Raw genomic sequence first — 21,589 nt, forward strand, 5'->3', positions numbered from 1 at the left:
ATTTACTACTAATCATTCACTACTATAAATTATTCAATAACTACTGTATTATGATTCCTTACACACTACTAATGTTTTACGAACCACTGTACTTCATTTAGTGAATACCATATAACACAAATAAAAAAATCAGTAACTACTATGTATTAATTTTTTTTACTATGTGTTAATGTTATTACTGTTACTACTATAAAGAATGCATCATCTACTTTAAATGATTAAAGGAACTACTATAAATAATCTCATATCCACCTGAAGTGATTCAGTAACTACACTGAATTATAACTGAAGCCTCTATCTGTCTTATCTGTCATTTTTTAAGTAGAAAAATGTAATATGAAATATAATTAGAAGTAAAAATATCTCTAAATAAAATAGTTAACTCCTTTACACGGTTGCTGTATTCTCTATAACTGTATTCTCAGTATTTTCTAGAAATATATATTTTTTCACATTTCACATTAAATCCTATATACAGTAAATTCAAGCAAGGCAGATAGGTCATTTGCCCTGTGTCTTGACTGGAAGGGGTACCTGGTGTAAATTTGACTTTACTGTCAAACTATTGCTTTAATTAAGCGATGGTAACACACACAGAGTGTTTGATTTCAGTGGATTACAGTGATGTAAGCGAAAGCTGGGTGAGCTCCAGACGTCCCAACGCTGTCTCACTGATCTGCTCCACACTCCAACTGGGACAATTATATAAAACCTTCAGAGGAGCCTTGCGCTTCAGTGAGCAGGGAAAGATCCTGTGGAGTTTTCTGTCTGTATCTGACACACACCCACACACATGTGTGGGCACACACAGACTCACACAAACTAAGTAGCCCCTCTGCAGAAATCACTTACCGCTAGCTCTGTGACTATAATGTCAGTGATGCTGCCGAGTACTGTCACGCAGTCGAAGATGTTCCAGGCGTCTTTGAAGTAGTTCTGTGGGAATAAAAAACAAAGAAACGACCAGGTCATGTGAGGTATAGTAAGATTACAAAGAGCAGATACACCATTTTTTACCATTTGTCACTTTTTGACATACTGTAAATCTGCCAGTTGTTCTTTACATTTCTATCAACATTTCATGAGTGGATCAATAGAAATGTCCCAAAATGGCTTAAGAATATTCAGTCTTCTACAAAGTTACTATTTTGTAAAATTACAATATATGATATACACAACATATTACCACTTGTATACACTGATCAGCCATAACAATAACACCCCTTCCTTGCTTCCTCACTCACTGTCCATTTTTATCAGCCCCACTAGTCATATAAAAACACTCTGTTGTTCTATAATTACAGCTTCTACTTTGTTACCCTTTTTTTTCCCCGTTCTTCAATGATCAGGACCCCACAGGACATGTATTATGTGGTGGTGAATCATTCTTACTCAGCACTGCAGTGATTAGCACTGATTAGCCTGGTGGTGGTATATGAGGGGTAATATGTGTTGTGGGTAGATCAGATACAGCAGTGCTTTTTGTGTTTTTAAACACTATGTTCACTCACTGTCCTCTATTCTACCCTATTACAAACTCCTACCTAAAGCTGCTTCACCTTGTAGTTGTAACGTCTGAGACGGAATCTCTGAATCTGTTGCTGTGCAGTTAGTGTTGGTCATCTTTAAGAGGGAGTTGTTGGCTGGATATTTCTGAGGTGTTTAAAAACTCAATCCTAGGGGTGGGCGATATGGTCCTAAAATAATATCATGATATTTCATGGTATTTTTGTGATAACGATACTCTTGGCAATATGACGAAATACTGAATTAAAAAAAATATTTCAAGAATACACTAGTGCACCAAAATGAATATTACATTTACATTTACTTATTGCACGTGATATGATATGGCACACATTTAACTGAGATTTAAAAAAATACCAGAAATTCCTCAGAAATGTAACAGAAGTCAATGATCCAGAATGCCATGGTACTAATAATGCGATTAAAGTAAAATAAATGATACTGGACAAATATAATCTGTCTCTAGTAGATATAAAATGGGAAATGAGAACAGTGTGAATTTTTCTTTGCTAAAAACAGCATAAAAGTAGTATCCTGGCGTGATAATTGGGGGTGGGTGATATGGCACACTATTTCAGGGTATTATATCGCTCACGATATAGAATTTTTTTTGTTGTTGCCGGTATTATCACGTTTGATACGATATGGCAAGTGTAGATGCCAACTGTAAGCTGTAACTTTCTATTGCATGTATTTTAAGTAAAATATCACAAACAAAATATCACAAAAGCTGATGACTGTTTTGGGGTCTGGATATTTCAAGGCACTCTATGTCGTTGCATATAAAAAAGACTGGTAATCCTAAAGTGGCCTAACCATCAGCCCTAACCCTGATCTTAGCAAGTCAATATACCATCAGGACCTTTCAAACCAGTTAGTCCAGTATTCCCCACAAAGTAAAGCCATCTTCGTCCCAAAAATGTACACAGCCTTGTTCCTCACTTTTTACTCTGTTTGTTCTACTACCCCTTCTTTCTCTCACAGGCTGCCCGGGGGTTTGGCAGCATGCATACTGAGTGCATGTTTTTTTTTTTGTGCAGTCCTGTGAAGGCCTGCAGTAAAAGAGTGCATTAAGACCACTCTAACTAGCAGATGCAGTAAAACTGCAGCATCCGAGCACTGAACTTTAAGTGCTTCTGCACGGCCAAACCTCAAATACCTACCTGCTCCTGTGTGTGTGTGTGTGTGTGTGTGTGTGTGTGCACTTTCTTCTTTCCTTAATTCCTTAATCCTCACCCATTTAGTGACAAGGCAGATTTTCTCCTCTCTCTCTCCATCACCTAAGCTTACCCTCCATTCTTCACCGACCTTTCTGCCCTTTCTTGACTGACCTTTGCAGAAGAAAGTTCTCCATTTTATTTTTTTTCTTTCCTCATATTAAATTTCTTCAATCTCCAATACCCTTAATCATATAGTACAATAATCCTATAGTAGGCCAGCTGTGACTGGGCAAATATAAATAAGAGTTATAATTCTTTTTTAGTATGAAGATGTACTGAAAGAACTCTCTAAAAGATAGTTAGAAAGTTAAAGTTCTAGCATTTATTTCAATATTTTTAGCAGCAAGATTATTGCATTGTTTTTATTTTGTATACTTTAACAAGTTTGTATGTGTATAGTTTCTGTATATTATTACATGTTATTTTCCTACTGGCTTCGGGCATTATTGATTTGAATAATGGGCGATGCCCCTTTACTCCTGGCTCCCAATTAGTGTGTAGTAATGAAGACCAGAGCTTCCGCCTCTATGATATTCAGTTAATATTAATGACGAAAACTGAAAGTGAAAAAACATTTCTGTTAACTAAAACTAAAAGAAATGGTCATTAAAAGAAAACAAGGTAACTAACTGAAACGGAATTGAGAGTTCATAAAATGAACTAAAACAAATTGAAATTACAGAGAGAATACCCTTGTTTTCATGTTTGTTAATTTATTTATAAGCGCTGTTTCCTCTAGAGCAGTTTTACAACTCCGCAGCCCATGACGTTACTTCTGTTTACATTCGCCAGCTACACAAATTAATGACAGAAAACACTGAGAAAGCGGCAGAAGTCTGTATGGGATTAGAATATGAGCGTGAGGGAGATAAAAGTGAAAAAGGTACTAATGTATGTGGAATAAACTCCACACAGCTATAAGTCCATTTGAGAAGCAGCATAAGAGTGCTAACTGTGTGAACTCTGTGAGTAGTTCATACACCAGAACATCCCAAGCAGGAGGATAAACTGAAAAATCTCTCTGTCTCTCTCTCACTCACACACAAAATATCTGTATTTCAGACAGCTGTGTTCATTTTGTGTTAGTTCTGCACTGATATGGTAAAATGCTGTATCTGTATCTAGTGCTGGGTCTCCATTTGCTACTGTAATCCTGAGTTGATATTTTTGGTCAAAATGAGTGAAACATAGAGTTTATTTGTGTTTCTCAGATTGAGCCCTCTGATGTGACGTGTGTTTCATGTTTATATGTGTTCTTTGCCTATTTTAAGCAGTAGTATTACATTTATTTTGCACTTAAGGCTGCTAGCTTGTGGACATTTACAGGTTTTGTGGACAGTTGGTTGTTTCACAGTAACTTTTTTCACAATAATATTTTTAGTTCTTTTGTTGAGTTTCATTAGAACAATTTTTTAATACCTAGGAAAAAACTAATACAAGAACTGATAAAAACTATAAAAATAAAACTAAGCACTAAAAAATAATAAAAACTAGCAAACCTACTCTTAAAACAATTTAAAACTAACTGAATTGGAGGAGAAAAAGCGAAAAATTCAAAACTATTATGACCTTCCTGCCAAGCAATATAAAAATGAACAAAAATTATGCCCAAAACAAAATAAGGCTATAAGGAGGTGGCAAAATCTATAGTGGTGGTGCTTTTGTTCTACTGTGCATGACTTCTGCACAGATATAACCTTAAAGAAGAGTTTAAATAAAACAATCGAATTATAGTTGTAAAGAGAAGATATAATACATCATATACCCAGTTATAAATCACGTGACCATACACAAGCACACACATATACAGTGGTCTTGGGAGTTACTACAGCTAATATTAACACACACACAAACACACAGAACCCAGGCATGAACACTCACCAGTGCTCCAAAGGCAATGATCTTCAACACACACTCCAGAGAGAACAGCGAGGTGAAAACAATGTTCAGGTTGGCTAGCATTTTCTCATACGTTTCTGAAGCTCCATCATACTAAAAGCAAAAACACACAGAATCACACACTGCAGAAAGCAGATTCCAGCAATGCAATATTAACTGATCTCCATTTACAAACAAATAAGTGAGATTAGTAAAATATATAAAATCAACTGGTCAGTGTAACATTTATCAGGTACATTTTCTAAATCTTTCCAATTTGAAGCTCAATGGTAAAATAGAAAATTAAGTTATTATGTACATTTTTTTCATTTAGTATAGTAAATAAGAAATGGGTTTTAATTCATTTTTACAATTGTTAATTTTTAATTTCTGGCCCACACAATTTGAATTTCACAAAAAAAGAAAAAGAAAATAGATGTTCTTAATAAACAACTAATCAGAAAAGGTATCATAAAATCTGAAATAAAAAAGGTGCAAAAAATACACAAATAAATATGGACCCTAAAACTAGAGAAAACTGTGATAAGCTTACCAATCATAACTACTCTCTGAATGAGCAAAAAATTGCATTCAAAAATAATAATAAAACATTAACTAATTCATATTTTTTTTAAATATAAAACAGTGAAAACATGAAAGCTATCCAGCCTGCAAAACTGAGATATTAAAATGTAAATACACTGACTTTCCCAGGACATTAAAAATAGTATATATAAGAACTTTGTGTTGACAGGGGCCCACCTTCATCATTAGTACGATGGTGTTGAGCGCGATCATGGCCATGATAGTATACTCAAATGGCGGTGAAACCACAAACTCCCACATGCGGTACTGGAATGTCTGCTTGTTTTGAGGCATATGACGAGTCAGTGGCCTGGCGTTGATGGCAAAGTCTATACAGGCTCTCTGTAAACATTAGAAATAAAAGATAAAAGCATTATACAATGTATTATACTAAATATAAATACCATAATATTACATGCATCCACAAGAAATCTAGAAACATATTTTACAATATATTAGCTATAAAAAAGGAAATGCTAACATAACTAACAATCTTTAAAATATGAACACACTTTTATCATGTGTAAAAAAGCCCTTACTAACCTTCAGATATATAGCAATACTTTTGTTAATGTTTATAATGTAATTCACAGAAAATAATTTGTCCTAAACCAAGCTGACAAGTCTGTGCCACAAAAAGACCTGGATGTAGGTAGAGTGGCTTGAGAGAAATCTATAGGCAGACATTTACAGAAAAAAATCTGAGCAATTGCTGACTAATACTGTGTGTTTGCTACTTTAGCCTCGTAGCTCCAGTTTAAAAGCATATCATTATTATAACTTTATCTTACATATATATTTTTTCTTAATAGTCTTTGGCAAACAGAAACTGTTAGAAAATTAGGCCATTTTTTCCAGTAAAAGTATTTTTCTTATATATTAAAATTTAGCGAAGTAATTTACAAGTGGCAATCACAGGGGTCCAAGCACACATGCTATTATGTGTTAGAAACAAATGCTACACCAAACACTGTTGCCCTATATGCATGTTGTGATTGTAACCCAGTCATCGCTTCAGATAAAACAACCAGCCCATTATAATACAGTTATTGACCCATGTGGTTATAGAATCCTCTCAGTCACCTCATTCTTTTCTAGACTGTAATCCTCCATCATCTTGTCTCCTTGTTCCTGGAAGGTTATGATTATAAGAGCTACGAAGATGTTGACGAAGAAGAAGGGGAAGACCACGAAGTACACCACGTAAAAGATGGACATTTCCATCCGGTATCCCGGGCTAGGGCCCTGATTCTCATAAGTCGCATCGACTGAGTGTTTCAGTACCCTGAAAAAAAAATAGAAACACAACAATTGAGGCTACAAGAACACTCCTACTACTGTTTAATAATCAGGATATGTACTTTATCAGACTGGATGTTTATAACTGGAGGGGTATGAGCTTTTTGATTACTTATTATAATATCCCTTTTCAGCTATATGACCTTTGACTGACTAAAACTGGCACAGAGTACAATTTGTTTTATTAAGACAAGGCAGTCTTTGCCATGTGAATGGGTAAGTGTGTACTCACTGCGGCCACCCCTCTCCGGTAGATACGGTGAAGAGGGTGAGCAGGGCCCAAAGCACGTTGTCGTAGTGGAAATCGTACTTCTTCCACTCCCGCTTCTGCGCCTTCACTTCGTTATCCCGTTCGTACACTAGATATTCACCTCTGAACAAAAGCCACAATTATTATCCAACAACTCGTTAAAACATTGGAGGTTAGAGTCAGGGGTGTAACAATTAGCATATTTTCAGCTTTGGTGAGATTTTCCATTTTGAGGTCATGACAATATTTTGTTTCCCTGAATCACATAGAAATTGTTTGCTTTTTAAATGCTCCAAATACCCCAAATCTCAATTTATAGAAATGCTATGGTAAGAAGTGATTTGACTTCAGAAATGTGATCATTGATGAGCCTTTCTAAGAAACTGGTGCCATTTTGTCACTGATTTTTTTTTTTTGTTCATCAAGAGCAAACCCATTTCTTTTGTTCATTAAAAAAAATAAGGCAAACTATTATCCATTTTATTTTTACCACTGCTGCAAAAAATGTCTGCATTTTTTCATGTGCTTAAAGCACTATTTTCCTCGCATTATTAGTATAAAAAAATGCAGTTGTCCTAATTTGTTTTAAATTAAAACTTCTCTTTTTTGTTTGCTGCAAAGTCTTAAAAATGTCATTAATTAATTTAGGTCTATTTTAAGCAAAAGAACCTTGTTTATAAACCACACTAGTTAGTGTGATGGGATAATGTGGCTAACTGAGTGGTGCTGACAGTTTTTTTTAACTAAATATATATTTCTATATATTTTTCAATATTTTATTATTATTATTATTTATTTTTTTTATTATTATTGTTATTATTATTTAATAATATGCAAAAGGCAAATGTTTCTTAGAATGACTCAGATATGTGCACAGATTAACACCTCCCCACTCCCTGCACTCTTAGCTCTGATAGGATGCAGCAAGATGCCAACATTTCCTTTATGATTGACAACGGGTTCTGCAAAAGAGAGACGCTGGGGAGAGAGCGAGGAGCGTGGATGAAAATGTGAATTGGTTACACCCCTAGTGTATGTACATAGAGTTCTGACCTGCAGTCACGCTCAAACTCTTTGGACTCATCCGTGCAGAAAAAGAATTTGCCCTTGAAGAGCTGCACTGCCACCACAGCGAAAATGAACATGAAGAGCATGTAGACAATGAGAATATTTAGCACGTTCTTCAGCGAGTTCACCACACAGTCAAACACAGCCTGAAGACAGAGAAAAACAAAGACAAGGTCTCTGAAATCAACAATCATTTTCTTAAATACATAAAACTATATTATGAGGTAGCATTATCCAGTTGTACAAGACATTCTTTCTTTTTTCAGCTTTAGTTCTTTTAAAGGTCCACCACCAAAATATTTCACTTTGGTGAGGTTAGCAAGCTAAAATAAGCTCAATTGCTAATTATAAAAAATAAATACATAAAGTGATTTTTTTAATAGCTGTGCATTTATAAAGCTGTGCAAAGATACATGTCTTAGAGTGTAGAACTGATATGTGTGAAGCTGTGCTTAGCTTAGCTAATAGCATGCTGAATAAAGCAGCTAATATTAAGAGTACATACTAAAAAGTAATACTATTATTCCATATCATTGTATGTTAACCACAGTACAGAGGAGTACAGATGTGATTGATTGGTGACAATTATGAGTTCAGCAGCACTGGGCTGAGGAGTGAACTTAAAATGCCACCAAACTTGGTTACCTTAAAAGCAAAAGTAAACAAAAGTATGCTACATACTTTCTTCAATAGAAATAAAGTTTAACATTAAACTATGTTTAAATGGTTCAGGGATTTGGCTCATTAGCAAATAAGGCTGGGTATAGATATTGGAAAAATGTGTCGAGATATTGGTTCCAGAATAGCAAAAACTGTATGTCTGTTCTGTTGAAGAATCTCATCACCCATGGATTTATTCTTTTTCAATCAATCTGCAGAATTTTTGAATTCATAAAGAACAGCAGTGCTTTGTTGCTGCTGGAGACGGGGGACTCTGGACTAAACACACCGCCACCAGACTCAAACACAGTTTTCAGTGAAAAAATACTTTCAGGTAAACAGTTCACTGTGCTCCTTTCTTGCTGTGTCCAGAAAAAAAACAACTCTCAGTACTATGCTATTTTTTTCGTAATATTACCATGTATTAGCAAGGTTAGCTAGCATTAGCTTGCTAAAATTCAGTGGCCGTATGAACATGCCTGTATTGACGTATAAGGTATCAGAACTCATGTTCTGTAGGTAGGATGAGCTCTATAAACTTTATTTCATGTTGTAGGAGACAGTGCTGAGGCTAGTTTTACTCAAGCTAAGCCCATGGAGAAACAACCCTCTTTCACTGTAGCAGATAAGCTGAGGGTGTTGGTTAAGAGGAGGGAGGAATGTCACAGAGAAAGGACAAAAAGGAGTTCCAAAACTACAGGTACATGTCGTCCCTGCTGAATTTAAGTGATTCTGTCTTCTGACTTGGTGGTGAGAAAAGAGTGGAAGAAAGTGATGCCAGTTCTATCAGATCTTGCATTCAAGTGTATGTGAGTAAAAGCAATGTCTACACCCTCAGAGTTTTTTTTTTTCCCATAGCTGGTGATACCAGAGAAAGCAGGCATTTACCAGAGAAGACTGACATACTTATATGTCTTTAGTAGAACTGTTCAACACTGAACTGCATCCAGAAATATGCTTAGGGAAAAAGATTTTTAGTTTAAGCAAAAGTAATGCTGTTGTTTTTGTTCTTAATAAATTGTCACAAACACAAAAACACAATGTTTAGTGGTTGTTTGGTTCTACAAGATTAAATAAAAAAGATCCTCTTATTGTGACAGTATGAGAGTAAGATTACACATGTTGGCTGTTAAATAAATCCACTGTGTAAGAATAACTATCCCTTTTTGCATTGTTTTGTTATGATTAACAAAAAGATATCAGAAAAAGTATAATTTGGGTATCTGTATAAATTCAAAGTATTGCATCTGTATCAGTATCAAAATGTAAACGATTCCCAGCACTATTAGCAAATTAATAAAGTGTTGAACTTGAAGTGTGAATAGATTAAACTGCATTAACACCAATGTGTTGCATACAAAATGTTTCTCATACAAAAATTTGACTGTTCAAGAGTAAATAATCAATTACACAAATAGAACTTTGACTGATAGACACTAAAATCAGCGAAAGATAACACAGCTAGTTTATTTGGAGCCCAGCGAGGAACAAACTTATACAGCTCTGAAAAAAAATAAAAGACCACTTAAAAATTATGAGTTTCTTTGATATGAACTTGTTTTCTTTGCATTATTTAAGGTGTGAAATCTCTGCATATTTTTTTATTTCATATGATAATATTTTTATTTGGAATTTGGGAGAAATGTTGTACGTAGTTTATAAAATAAAACAACAACGTTAATTTTACTCAAACATATACCTATAAATAACAAAATCAGAAAAACTGATTCAGAAACTGAAGTGGTCTCTTCGTTTTTTCAGAGCTGTGTCTCATGCTTAGACACACCTAAAAGCTAACAAGTGTGAAAGTTAAACCTGTGCTAAAGTAAATGTAAAATTGCTCATTTTGGAGATTCTATTAAAACTACTGTACTTTCTCTCAGAAAACTGCTATCTAAAGCTAGCATGACATTTCCATGCTTTTTAGCTTGCTAACCCAAGTATTACAACCCAAATAAGTACAAAGTGAAGAAAAAGCATGTAGTAGTCAGCAAAATGCTGAGGTTCAGTAACTTACCTTGAGCTTAGGCAGGCGTTTGATAGTCTTGAGGGGTCGAAGCACTCTCAGCACACGGAGGGACTTTATGGTACTGATGTCTTTCCCCTTACTGCTTCCACTGCAGGACGGCCACAACACAGAAACACACACAGACATGAACACAAATATGGTTAGAGTGAGAAGCTAAAGAGCGTGGTGGGTGCCAAATTCCAACATGGGTGACCTGATGGGGTTTTAGGTACCCATGGCTGGCACAAGCAGGCACTAACTTAGTGTGTTAGTAGCTCATACCAGTCAGTAAACATGCCTGCTAGACATTCATCCGCAGTTCAGTTACAGCAGAATGCACTGCATCCCCACAGCTCACACTGAGAGTGTAGCCTGCTATAGTCAGCCTAGCAAGCCCATCTCGGCGTGCATGTACACACACACACACACACACACACACACACACACACACACACACACACTTAGTGATAGACCGAATTCACTCGATTCAAATCTATACACTTGAATAAAATATATTAAATCAGTACAGCATTTTATTCACATCATGACACATTAGAATCAAGTAAATTCAATGCATCACACGCACACACACAAACACACACACACACACCCTCACACACATACAGTCATTTAACTCCACACACACCCACACCCACACCCACACACGTGGATCATGCTGTTGTTGAAACTCAGCTCAGTGGATGCAGCATCCACTGCTAACCCCAATCCATGCTGCTTTCATCACCACACTTTTTACTACTTTTCACTCCCGCCCCCCCGTGCTGGTTTCATAGGGTCGCAACGGCAACAGCATGAGAGCTGCACCAATCAGGGCAGACTGCAGTCTCAGGCATCCCCACTGCAGGAATGCCCAGTCAAGCCTCTTTTTCTTTTTTTTTTTTATTCTCATCTCTTTAAATACCTCATTATTTTGCCTCTTTTTTGAGTCTATGAAATAAAATATAGCAAATATGGGGAAAGTTAACAAACAAAAAACATTCACTCACTCAAAGGCCCTTATTATCTGTCATTAACATTTAACATTCACTTCCTGCGTGGTTTAATCACAAATGATTACCAAAATGCACAGCCATTCATACCTGGCATTTTAAATGTGTCTCCTGTGAGGTGGGGGTGTCTAGGTAGCTGTGTTTTCCAGTTTTCTTTGCACAAACAGGCCTCAGCCCAAATGGAGTCGAGGTACCTATGGTACTTTCGCTTGTGCAACAGCCATGCATATCACCTTTATCCATTAGCTTGCTATTTTTGCATGCTAAGCAAACCCCTTACCAGAAGTGGACAGAGTGGTATCTTGGTTATTATAAATGTTCTGGCAGGAACAGACACAGCTAATGGGGGTGCTGTTTTGCTGTTGGGGCGCATAAAAGCAAATTGCTGTTCACACTACAATAACAATGAGGTTGTATGTCTGGCTACTTCTAAATGTGGTTTGAGTGATCATAAGACAATGCGTCCTTGAGATGCACTGTATCCCATACACATATTCACTTTGTGCTGACACACCCAGGGCAGACATTAATGCCAGGTGTGAACAGAGACAAAATAAAGAGCAGTCATAAATGAACTGCATATCGTTTTAAGGTGGAATAAAAACCCACACTTGAGTCTAACAGTCCAGACACCATTAAAACCAACTCTACATTCACAGATCTCAGTAATCTAACCTTTAGTTTCTTATGGTAATAGAAACATTCTGTGAATGGAAAACTCAAACACAGCTAGCAGTTTACAGCTGCGCATTATAGGGATACATATATAATAAATATTAAGCTACATGTGAACAGTCAGTCCTTGACATTGATGTGCTGGCAAGTTTAAAAATCTGTGTACGTTTTCACACCTGTAGTTTGTTTCTCTTGTCCAAATGAATTGATCCATTTATTTACTAACCTTAACGGACCAAAATGTGCCCCAACAAACCATGAGAGCATGTTGCCTTGTCTGGTCAGAGCAAGAAAGAGAATACAACAAGAAGGTCCTGTGTTCCAGACCAGCAGTATGTTTGTCCTGTGTGAAGCTGCTCTGTGTAAAATTTTGCAGCTAAACTTTTAAACACATTTTTTTCAATGGGATGCGCAGCGCAGATGTCCATGCAGTCATGTCCGTAAATTCTGCACATACCGCATTTGTGGTGTAAACAACTTAGTACATTAGTTAATAGCTGTAGTGATTATCTGGTTAATAAATCAGCCAGCCAATGAACAGCCATTTAACTCAAACTTGAATAGTATATTTAATGATTGGGTCGGATCTAGATCGGATCACATTCTCACCACAACCCTGACACCGGGTGCTGGTGTGAAAACATCCTCAGACATAGATGACTGAGTCAGAATATCTCCGAATCATCAGGTATGTCTTATGTTTTATGAGTTCCTGGGATGCACTGGTGCATGTAAGGACAACCAGTGAGACTACACAATGTCCAGCATGTGGTTTTAATAGTAAGACTAATTCCTTGGTCCTGATAAACCTGGCAACACATAGGCTGAACTACTAATGCAGGTCATGCGCTACTCACTTCGGCATCTGGATGTGCAGCTGCAATGTCCAGCTGTGCTGCTGGTGACCAGCTAGCTGTGTTTGAGTACCGACCGCCTGACTTGCACTGAGCAGATAAACAGCCTCAGGCTGCAGGATTAAAGGTCAGTGCACTGATCTCCTCTCTGCTGGTGAAAGCAGTAAGAAGTAGAGCCATGACTAACTACTGCTATTATAACTAGTATAGCTGTCTCTAGCACTGTAATAACTTAATTTTAACCTTTTAACTGCCATATTCTTCTCCATTTTCTTGTTCTATCCTTATTCTCCTCCTGTTTCTTTGACTGTCTGTTTCTACTTTTCTACTCCTTCATTGTCTCCTTTTATTTTCTGCCAAATTAATCTGCCAAAATATTTGGAGTCTGAAGTGAATGATTTCAGACATGTGGTCTTTGTGACGACAACTGGAGGGGTACAACCTTCTGTTACTTCTATTAAAGAAGCAAGAAACTTCATTCATAAATATGTCCTGGCTATTTACACTGGTTTACAAGAGCATATAGTTATAGTACAAAATTGACACTCACACACTCATTGTGGACATAAATATGATGGGCTTTCAATGATTTTGTTCGATTGTTTGTTTTTTCTAGAGCATAATAAGGGCACAGTTCTCTGCAATCTATGCAGGGTCAAAAAGAAAGACACCCACAGTTATTAATTTAACCATTAATTAACAGTGGTGCATAATGCTTCAACTTGCCAAAGTTAAGACCTCTTAACTTCCTGTGACTGATCATGATGTCAACCTTGTTACTGTAAAGTTATGCATTACAGAGAGACTGAGAGACTCTGAAAGAGATTAAGAGACTGCTCAGACTCCAAAAATAAGTTCAACTCAAAATTACGGCTGACCACATAGACAAAGAAAAATAAATTACAAATGTACATTATGTTTGTGAAGCTTCTGTATATTTGTACCATTGTAGAATTCAACTCTATAATCACTGTAATTGTAGGTAAGCATGGTGGTGGTAGCAACCTGCTGTGAGGTTGCTTTTGAGTTTTTTATAATCGCCTTCCCATGTCCTGTCCTATGCTTAAAACCAGGTCCATGGTAGACAACTGTTGTCACCATGATACTGACAGCTACCAAAAGAACATGGTCAAGGTGCAACATGAACTAATGACCATTTATCACCACCTTGACTAAAGTCTTGAGCTGACCACACAAACAAAGAAAAACATTCTTAATAAAAGGTCATGGTTTTAAGGTCAAAAAAGCTGAGGTATTCAATGTCAGGAACACTATGCTCAACTTTTAACCATGGTGGTGGTGGCATCATACTCTTCATACAATCAGGGTTCTGCTAAATAGTTATTCAAAAGCATCTAAATAAGATTTTTTTTACTTGATGAGGGAGACCCTGTGTTGATTTTAGAAACCCAATAAATATGTAAAAAAAACTTAGCAAGTAAAACATTGAAAGCCCAAAAATGCCACAAATGAGTGCATGTTTCAGTTCAATGTTATCACTTTAACTATGAGGGCGAACTGACTCTGACTTGTGTTTGTGCTACTGTCTTAGGCAAAGAAAGAGAGTAATAATCAGAAGAGAGAGAAAAAGAAGAGAAAGATGGGTGACCCGCAGACGGACGGACGGACTGACAAACGAACGGACAGATTCAAAAAAGAAAGAGAGGAAAGCTGTGTAACTGGCAGGACAAGCATCAAGAGCAAAGAGTGAAAGAGAGAAAGAGACAGGTGGAAGTGAGAGAGAGAGAGAGAGAGAGAGAGAGAGAGAGAGAGAGAGAGAGAGACATTACCCGCTGCCGCCGCTGGAGATGTAGCCGGTTGGAGAGATGAGATAGGGTCAGAGACAGTCAGATAGAGAGAGAGACACACACATACACACATGTACACATACAAACACACACATAGAAAGACACAGAGACAGGGACATGGGGGGAGAGAAAAGGATTGCAGGAGGAAAAAAACATCCATATGAGCCACAAACAAACAGCAGAAAGAGAGAAATTAAAGGTGTAAGGCTGCATTTGTTCTGACCTAAGCATGCCTGTGTGTATACCTAACACCCAAACTTACACACAAACACACCCTCACGCATTTACACCTTCACTCATACACACATATTACTTACCAATACATATAATAGTTCTATAAAACTGCAGTTATAAGGGCACAGAAAAGCCCACCTAAATCACTTTCATTAACAGCACTGTGCCATTTTATTCACACTACACACACACACACACACACATATGCACATCCACACACACAGTCATACTAATCTCCTTTAAGGCATGATGTAAGGTAAGTAATGCAGACATGCACGCTCATACTGTGTGTAAATTCACTCCGCTGTGATTCGAGCCATTTGAGTTAGTGAGCCATGCCTCCTTTTACACTTCACATCATCCTGTGCTCCAGCATCATGTGACACTGAACTATGTCACATGGAGATAACTGGAGACCTGGGCTGTGTCCAAAACCACATACTAAATAGCATTTTAAATACTTGAGTGCATTTATTAGTACAGTATGGATAAAATATTGCTTGGTTTTGTGCTACAGAATGTCACAGAAGTGTGATTTGATGGACTACACAAACATATGTAATGCCTGTAAATATACAGTTACAACCAAAAATGTCTGCAAAATTTGGTAACAAAATTTGGAGTGGAGGTGCACTCTTCTACTGTTCTATGAGTAAGAAAAAACGTGAATGATTTAATTGATATGCGATTTCCAGACAGTAAGCTTTGTACAGGTAAGTGGTAAAGTGAATTATAAACTGAAAGAAAATGAAAGATTTTTTTTTGGGTTAGTCTCCATTAAATAAATAATCAGTATTTCTTCCTAATCAATAGTTAGCATGATCAATATGTTACACAGTTTGACATTTTCATTTCTCGTTTTTGGTAAAACTGTTTTACTTTTGGTCGAAATAAGCTTCAAGGTCTCTTCTCGGAGTTGGTACGAAAATTGTACATTTAATCTTGTGAGATGTGTCTGAGCTCCACAAGGGCTAACTATTGTATTTTACCAGATGGAAACCTATAGTGTCTGTTTTAAGGTTAGAACAGGCTAATCGAACAAGTTGAGACCAGTCATCATCTTAGGTCAGGTCGACCTCGAGGATGTACATCACTCAATTGTGACTGCTGAAACGGTGGGTGATGAGGTCCGTTAGTTAAGGCATAAAGACTTGGCAAGAACAACTTAGAGTATAGACTGGGTGAGGCTGAGATACGCTGGCTGGAACTGGATTTTTTTCCTCAAAATTTGATTTATTTAAATAAGCTGACAAATCTATTTTTGGACTGGCACTCATTTTTTGTTGTTGTATCAAAGCAGATGGGTTTCTTTCACCACCTATACATTAGATAAATTCCAGCAATTAAGACAACTCATAAAATAATTTATGACATAACAGTGTATGTGGTTTTGGACATAGGTCTGGAGTTTCACGCACTTTCATACATACATAGATTCACACACACAGCTCTCAAAAAAAAAAAATTGTTCATCTCATTTCTATGCGACTCCATGACACCAAAAGATCAGCTTTCTATATTGTCCACTGGACCAACAGTTGAATCACAGGTAGAAAGTTCCACAGCTTAGAGCTAAGAGAATTGCCCGAAATTGCTTTCCCAGTTGGATAATCAAACCCTAATTTACCCTTCGAAATGGAGCACGGAAACACAGGAGCACAGTTACCCACAATGGTACACCAACCGAAAATGGTTATGCAAAAAAGTGTATGAGGAGGACACCCCCACATTCTTTGTTTCTTCTTTACCCTGTTTTGTTTAGTTAGTTACAGTATGCTTATGCTGGCACCCTCATTCTGGAGGACACAGTGACTCCTGGCATATGCCTATTCTACCGTGCAGCTATTTGGGCCTCCTCCCTTCCCCAGACAATAAATGGCTGCCTGAATGGATGCTGCATTTGTGGAAGCAGCTGATATGGATCTTCAGTGGTCAGAGTCACTCTGAGGTGGTCAGTCTGATTGGCTGTAATCACATTACAGCTCTATCTTTGCAAGCGCTGGTCTAGATCTTGCCTGAAGGCAGTCTGGCCTGTTTCTCTGTGCATCATTCTATCGTCTTTTTTCGGCTTGTCTATACACTAACAAATCAAATGTTTAAAGACCTTTAGCATCTCAAAGTGTTTTTTCTTACAAATGATCATGATTTCTTAGTATGTCATAATGCATATTAAATAAATGCCTGATTATTTCAGGATTTGGCTATGTGCAAAAAGTAGAAAACTAAAAGAACAACTGATAGAAGCCTTAACCTGGGAAGAATCCCAATTGAACACATTATATCCCCTTCTTTAATGTCACACTTTTCAGCTGTTTAAATAAATCAACTCTCGGGTTTGATATATGCTTTAAACAATAAGTTATTCATATCTAGGCCAACCTGCTCTTCATGCTCAAGAAGACCTTGAGGTATAAAGCATTTAGTGTTGAAGCTAATCAGCAAAAATATATTTAATGCCAACAATTCTTTGAGAGGCAACCACGAAAATTCAGCATTAATTCACCAAAAAATCACACACATATATATATATATATATATATATATATATATATATATATATATATATTTGATGGAGCATTCATTCAGCTTCTACAAGCTTGATGTCTGAAAGTTGCTTTTGCACTTTAGAATAGAAAATGCTAGGCTAAATTTGCTGTCAAACACTTGACCAGAGATGGGTACCATTCCCATTCCTTTAAATACATGAACAAAGCTTACTTTTTCTTCCATTAAAGTAAAATTTGTGCAGAAGTCAGTGCATAATTAAACAGTGCACCACGATTCTAGAATCTGATAAATGTTCTTGAAGGTCTGTCACAGTCTAACACAGGTTCTGGTTTGCCTTTAGCAATCCTAAGAAAACTGTCTTGGAATTGCTTTGGTATTCCAGTCCTTTAATTGGTTTTCCACTATCTAACGTTACGAAGGTCTAAAACCTTGGTTAAACGTTACGAAGGTCAAAAACCTTGGTTAAAGATATATTTAAACTTAAACTTAAACATGTGCAAAACAATTAACCTGGAAGTATTTTGAGCTGGATTAGAGATGTTTTAGTGCCTAAATATACTAAGCTTTGTATAGGTGACAGCCTAAGTCAAGTGTTTGTAGGCAACATTAACCTATCATCTCTCATTTAGATCCTTATTCAAGATCATCTGCATCAAGGATAAGTGATATAATATGTTAATTGGACTTTCCTTGAACTTAATGATCTTACAAAACTGTCAGTCATTCTATCAGTGAGTAATAATCATGTCAGCCCACCATGTAGAAATCTGATGTTCTGAAATCATTGATGTTTTTTTTCCCTTATTACTTCCTATTTTCCTTTATATTCCCTCTTTTCCAGCTTAGGATGCACAGGTTACTCGGGATCTATCATCTATCACAATCCATCACTGGGACAGAAACAAACACACACACACACATACACACAAACACATAGACACAAATATGTATGTTAACACATTTAGGTGTCCACATACTGCTGGGTTTACCAAGAGTTGATCAGCTGAATTGTTAGCTATCAACATGAAAGAAAACTGCTCAGCCAGGCCACTGACTCTAGCTACCGCTAGAGAGGAAAACAAGCCAGCCTTAGCTTTGTTGGGTTTTTTTGTGTCCTATGTGTGGGGAGACTGGCAAAGAGCATGGCATTATGAGAGGGGTCAGTCGAAAAAAAGGAGTAGAAGCCAGCCATGTGACAGGCAGGGCAGGCATGAGGAGCAAGACAGACAGAGAAAGGCAGTAGGGCTGTCACAATCGACACTGGGATTAGAAATTGAGTCAGACTTTGACGACTAATCAAGCAAAAGACCTTAAAAATAATTTAACCCTTTAACAGTCACATAATAAATAATATATATGTATATATTATATATACTGGTAAAATTACATTGCAAGATTTTTATTTAGCAACATTTAAGGTTTTTTATTGATTTATAAAGACAGCAAGTCAACCTGCTTGTTGACTTGCCCAGTTAGGGTAATTATAGGGAACAAGCCAAACTGAAGAGTCACTGTAATACTGTATATTACAATTGCTATATGATAGCTATATTTCAGGGTTCAACTGAATTGGTGTATTGAAGATAGAAAAACATATACTAAACAATAATTAATTTTTTTTTTTAGAAAATGTAACATAAGTCACATTTCATTGTTTCCTCTAGCTAAGGAAAATAATATTTTTATTATATAAAAATTGCACTGCTTAGGTAAATGTTTTGTGCTTTGTTGGTTTGTCTACTAGGTTATTAAAAAGGTTAAGTGTTTAATAAATATTAAATATAAACTGTAGTTCTGTAATTACAAAAAATACAAAAGAAATACAAAATAATTGAGACAATTTAATTAATTTAATGGTGAAAAAAATGGCAAAAGTCATGATTTTTATTCTATAATATTTCACTTTCTTTGGCTTCGGTTTAGCACAATTTATGTTGATATTGGTTCATCTTTATAATATAATTTATAGAAATAAATATTTACATGTTAATAATTAATAAATTACAGCCTAAGTAAGTAACAAAACAGATTATTTTGTTTCTATTAAATGTTTAAAATGGTACACTGTATAAAAAGTAACCACTGATGGTTGCAAGAGGTTTAAGAAGTTACAGGCTACAATATATATCAAATCAAACCCAAATTACAAACAATTTAGTCTAGCAAGGAAATTGGCGAAATGATCTTATGCAGTTTAGGCTGAGCTAAAATTAGTATCCAATTCTGTTTATTTGTAACTAAGCAACTCTACCAAGTGCTCACATACACTTTTCTATCCTCAACTTTATGTGCACTTTGAAGTAGATTTCCAAAGAACTGCATCACACTAATGATGGAGACAATGATGCCAGTTCACGATACTGCCACTGAGAGGATGAAATCATCATGTCACACTCTGTTTTAGAAGGGGGATAAGGACAAACAGAATGAGAACAGAATAAGAGTGTTTATTACAGCTATTAACTGTAAAAAGGAGAACCATGCAGTTACAAGGCATGTTAAAGGGTTAAAAGGCCTAAAATCTCAAAGAAATGGGTGTGTGCTTCAGGCACTGTCTCTAGGAGAGCAACATCCACATTTAAAGGTGCGTTATCATCATGCAAACCACCAACTAAACTTTTCCGATTCATCAAGAAGATATTTTTTCATTGGTTAATCGGGTTTGATCGATGAATCGTGACAGCCGTGAAAGACAGTAGGAAAAATAGATAAAGAAAGAAAAAAGAAAGAAAGAAAGAGGGACAGATAAAGAGAGAGAGAGAGAATCAGAGAGAGAGAGAAAGAGACAGAGAGAAAGAGACATTACCCCTCTCCTCCTCCACCACCACCTCCTCCACTGTGTGTAGGCCAGTAATAGAGGGAGAGAGAGAGAGACACGGAGAGCGAGAGACACACATACACACATAGAAAAGACACAAACACAGACACAGAGGGAAAGAAGACACAGAAAGACTGAGACAGGGAAAGAATGGACTTTTGTTGGCGGAGGAGGATTAAAACACATCAACATTCCCCCCAAAGAACCCGATGGTGTACCCCCTCCCTACATCGTCTTTATATGTGGACACCTAATCTAGTGCAAACACTTGAACGGATAAACACACAGATAAGGGCACAGAAACACAGACACCCTGCAAGAGGAGATTAAAACACAAAACAGTCATGGACACTCGCAGCCAGGGGGCGCCACCGACACCCCGGAGCACCTGGGGTTCTTTTAGCATGAAAAGAAACAGAGAGAGAGTAAAAGAGAGAGAGGACAAAGCAGGGAGAAGGAGAGAAGGAAAGCAGGGACTATCAGGCATAACATCCTAAACACTCACTTGAGTGTAGCGTTACCAGGCAAAGTGGTCAGGGGAAGGAGGGTGCTAGGGGACAACTTTGTAGGGTTGTAATAATACAATGCACATCGTATAAAGGCAAAGCTCTCCTTTTAAACGCACAGGAACTGAAAACTACTGTAAACACAGTCCTAAATACTTAAAGCTTAAAATTGCTACATGCTTTTTGCAGTAGCATATCCTTGAAGTGATTAAACTGTTTTGTTTATATTACCAAAAAAGTTATTGCCCTAAATAAGATAAGGGTAGGGTTACTGTCCTATCAGGGACCTCTTAATGTCAAGTCAAAACTGTATGTTGTTAGCTAGCTAAAGACTGCAGCTAGTCAGCCTAGCATTAGCTTTTAGCCTTTTCAGATGCTCTAAAGGCTTTTTGCAGGCTAGATAACTGCTGAGTCAGTTCGTTTACTTGGAGCGTTTTTTCCCTTTGTTTGGTTTGGTTTCATGCAGACACAAAGTTAAAAGCACCAAAAGACGCACCAATAAACCACGCAAGCACATTGTCTTATCTGAGTGGTCAGCACTATCTGGTACGGGAGCAAGAATGTAAATATAGCAAAAAGATTCTGTGTACCCGAGCGTATATATCTGTGCAGTGTGAAGCTGCTTTAACACAGAACACTGAATCGCTGCGCTTTCAAACACAGTGAGTAGTGAATGCAGCA

The 21,589-nt window shown here is 36.9% G+C and overlaps 1 protein-coding gene across 20 annotated transcripts in view; it reads right to left on the bottom strand.

Annotated features, from left to right (window-relative positions):
- The window catches only part of cacna1aa (calcium channel, voltage-dependent, P/Q type, alpha 1A subunit, a), a 168,740-nt gene that overhangs the window by 58,691 nt on the left and 88,460 nt on the right, over window positions 1-21,589 (bottom strand). For all 20 annotated transcript variants that reach the window (XM_049467678.1, XM_049467676.1, XM_049467677.1 and 17 more), the window contains 7 exons: window positions 10,505-10,604; window positions 7,813-7,973; window positions 6,742-6,882; window positions 6,294-6,495; window positions 5,388-5,552; window positions 4,629-4,739; window positions 853-936 (listed from right to left, as the gene is read on the bottom strand). In XM_049467678.1, coding sequence (XP_049323635.1) covers window positions 853-936; window positions 4,629-4,739; window positions 5,388-5,552; window positions 6,294-6,495; window positions 6,742-6,882; window positions 7,813-7,973; window positions 10,505-10,604 — 964 coding nt within the window. The remainder of the gene's footprint in view (window positions 1-852; window positions 937-4,628; window positions 4,740-5,387; window positions 5,553-6,293; window positions 6,496-6,741; window positions 6,883-7,812; window positions 7,974-10,504; window positions 10,605-21,589) is intronic.

The sequence above is a fragment of the Astyanax mexicanus genome, chromosome 19 (assembly GCF_023375975.1).
Source record: "Astyanax mexicanus isolate ESR-SI-001 chromosome 19, AstMex3_surface, whole genome shotgun sequence".
Lineage (NCBI taxonomy): Eukaryota > Metazoa > Chordata > Actinopteri > Characiformes > Acestrorhamphidae > Astyanax > Astyanax mexicanus.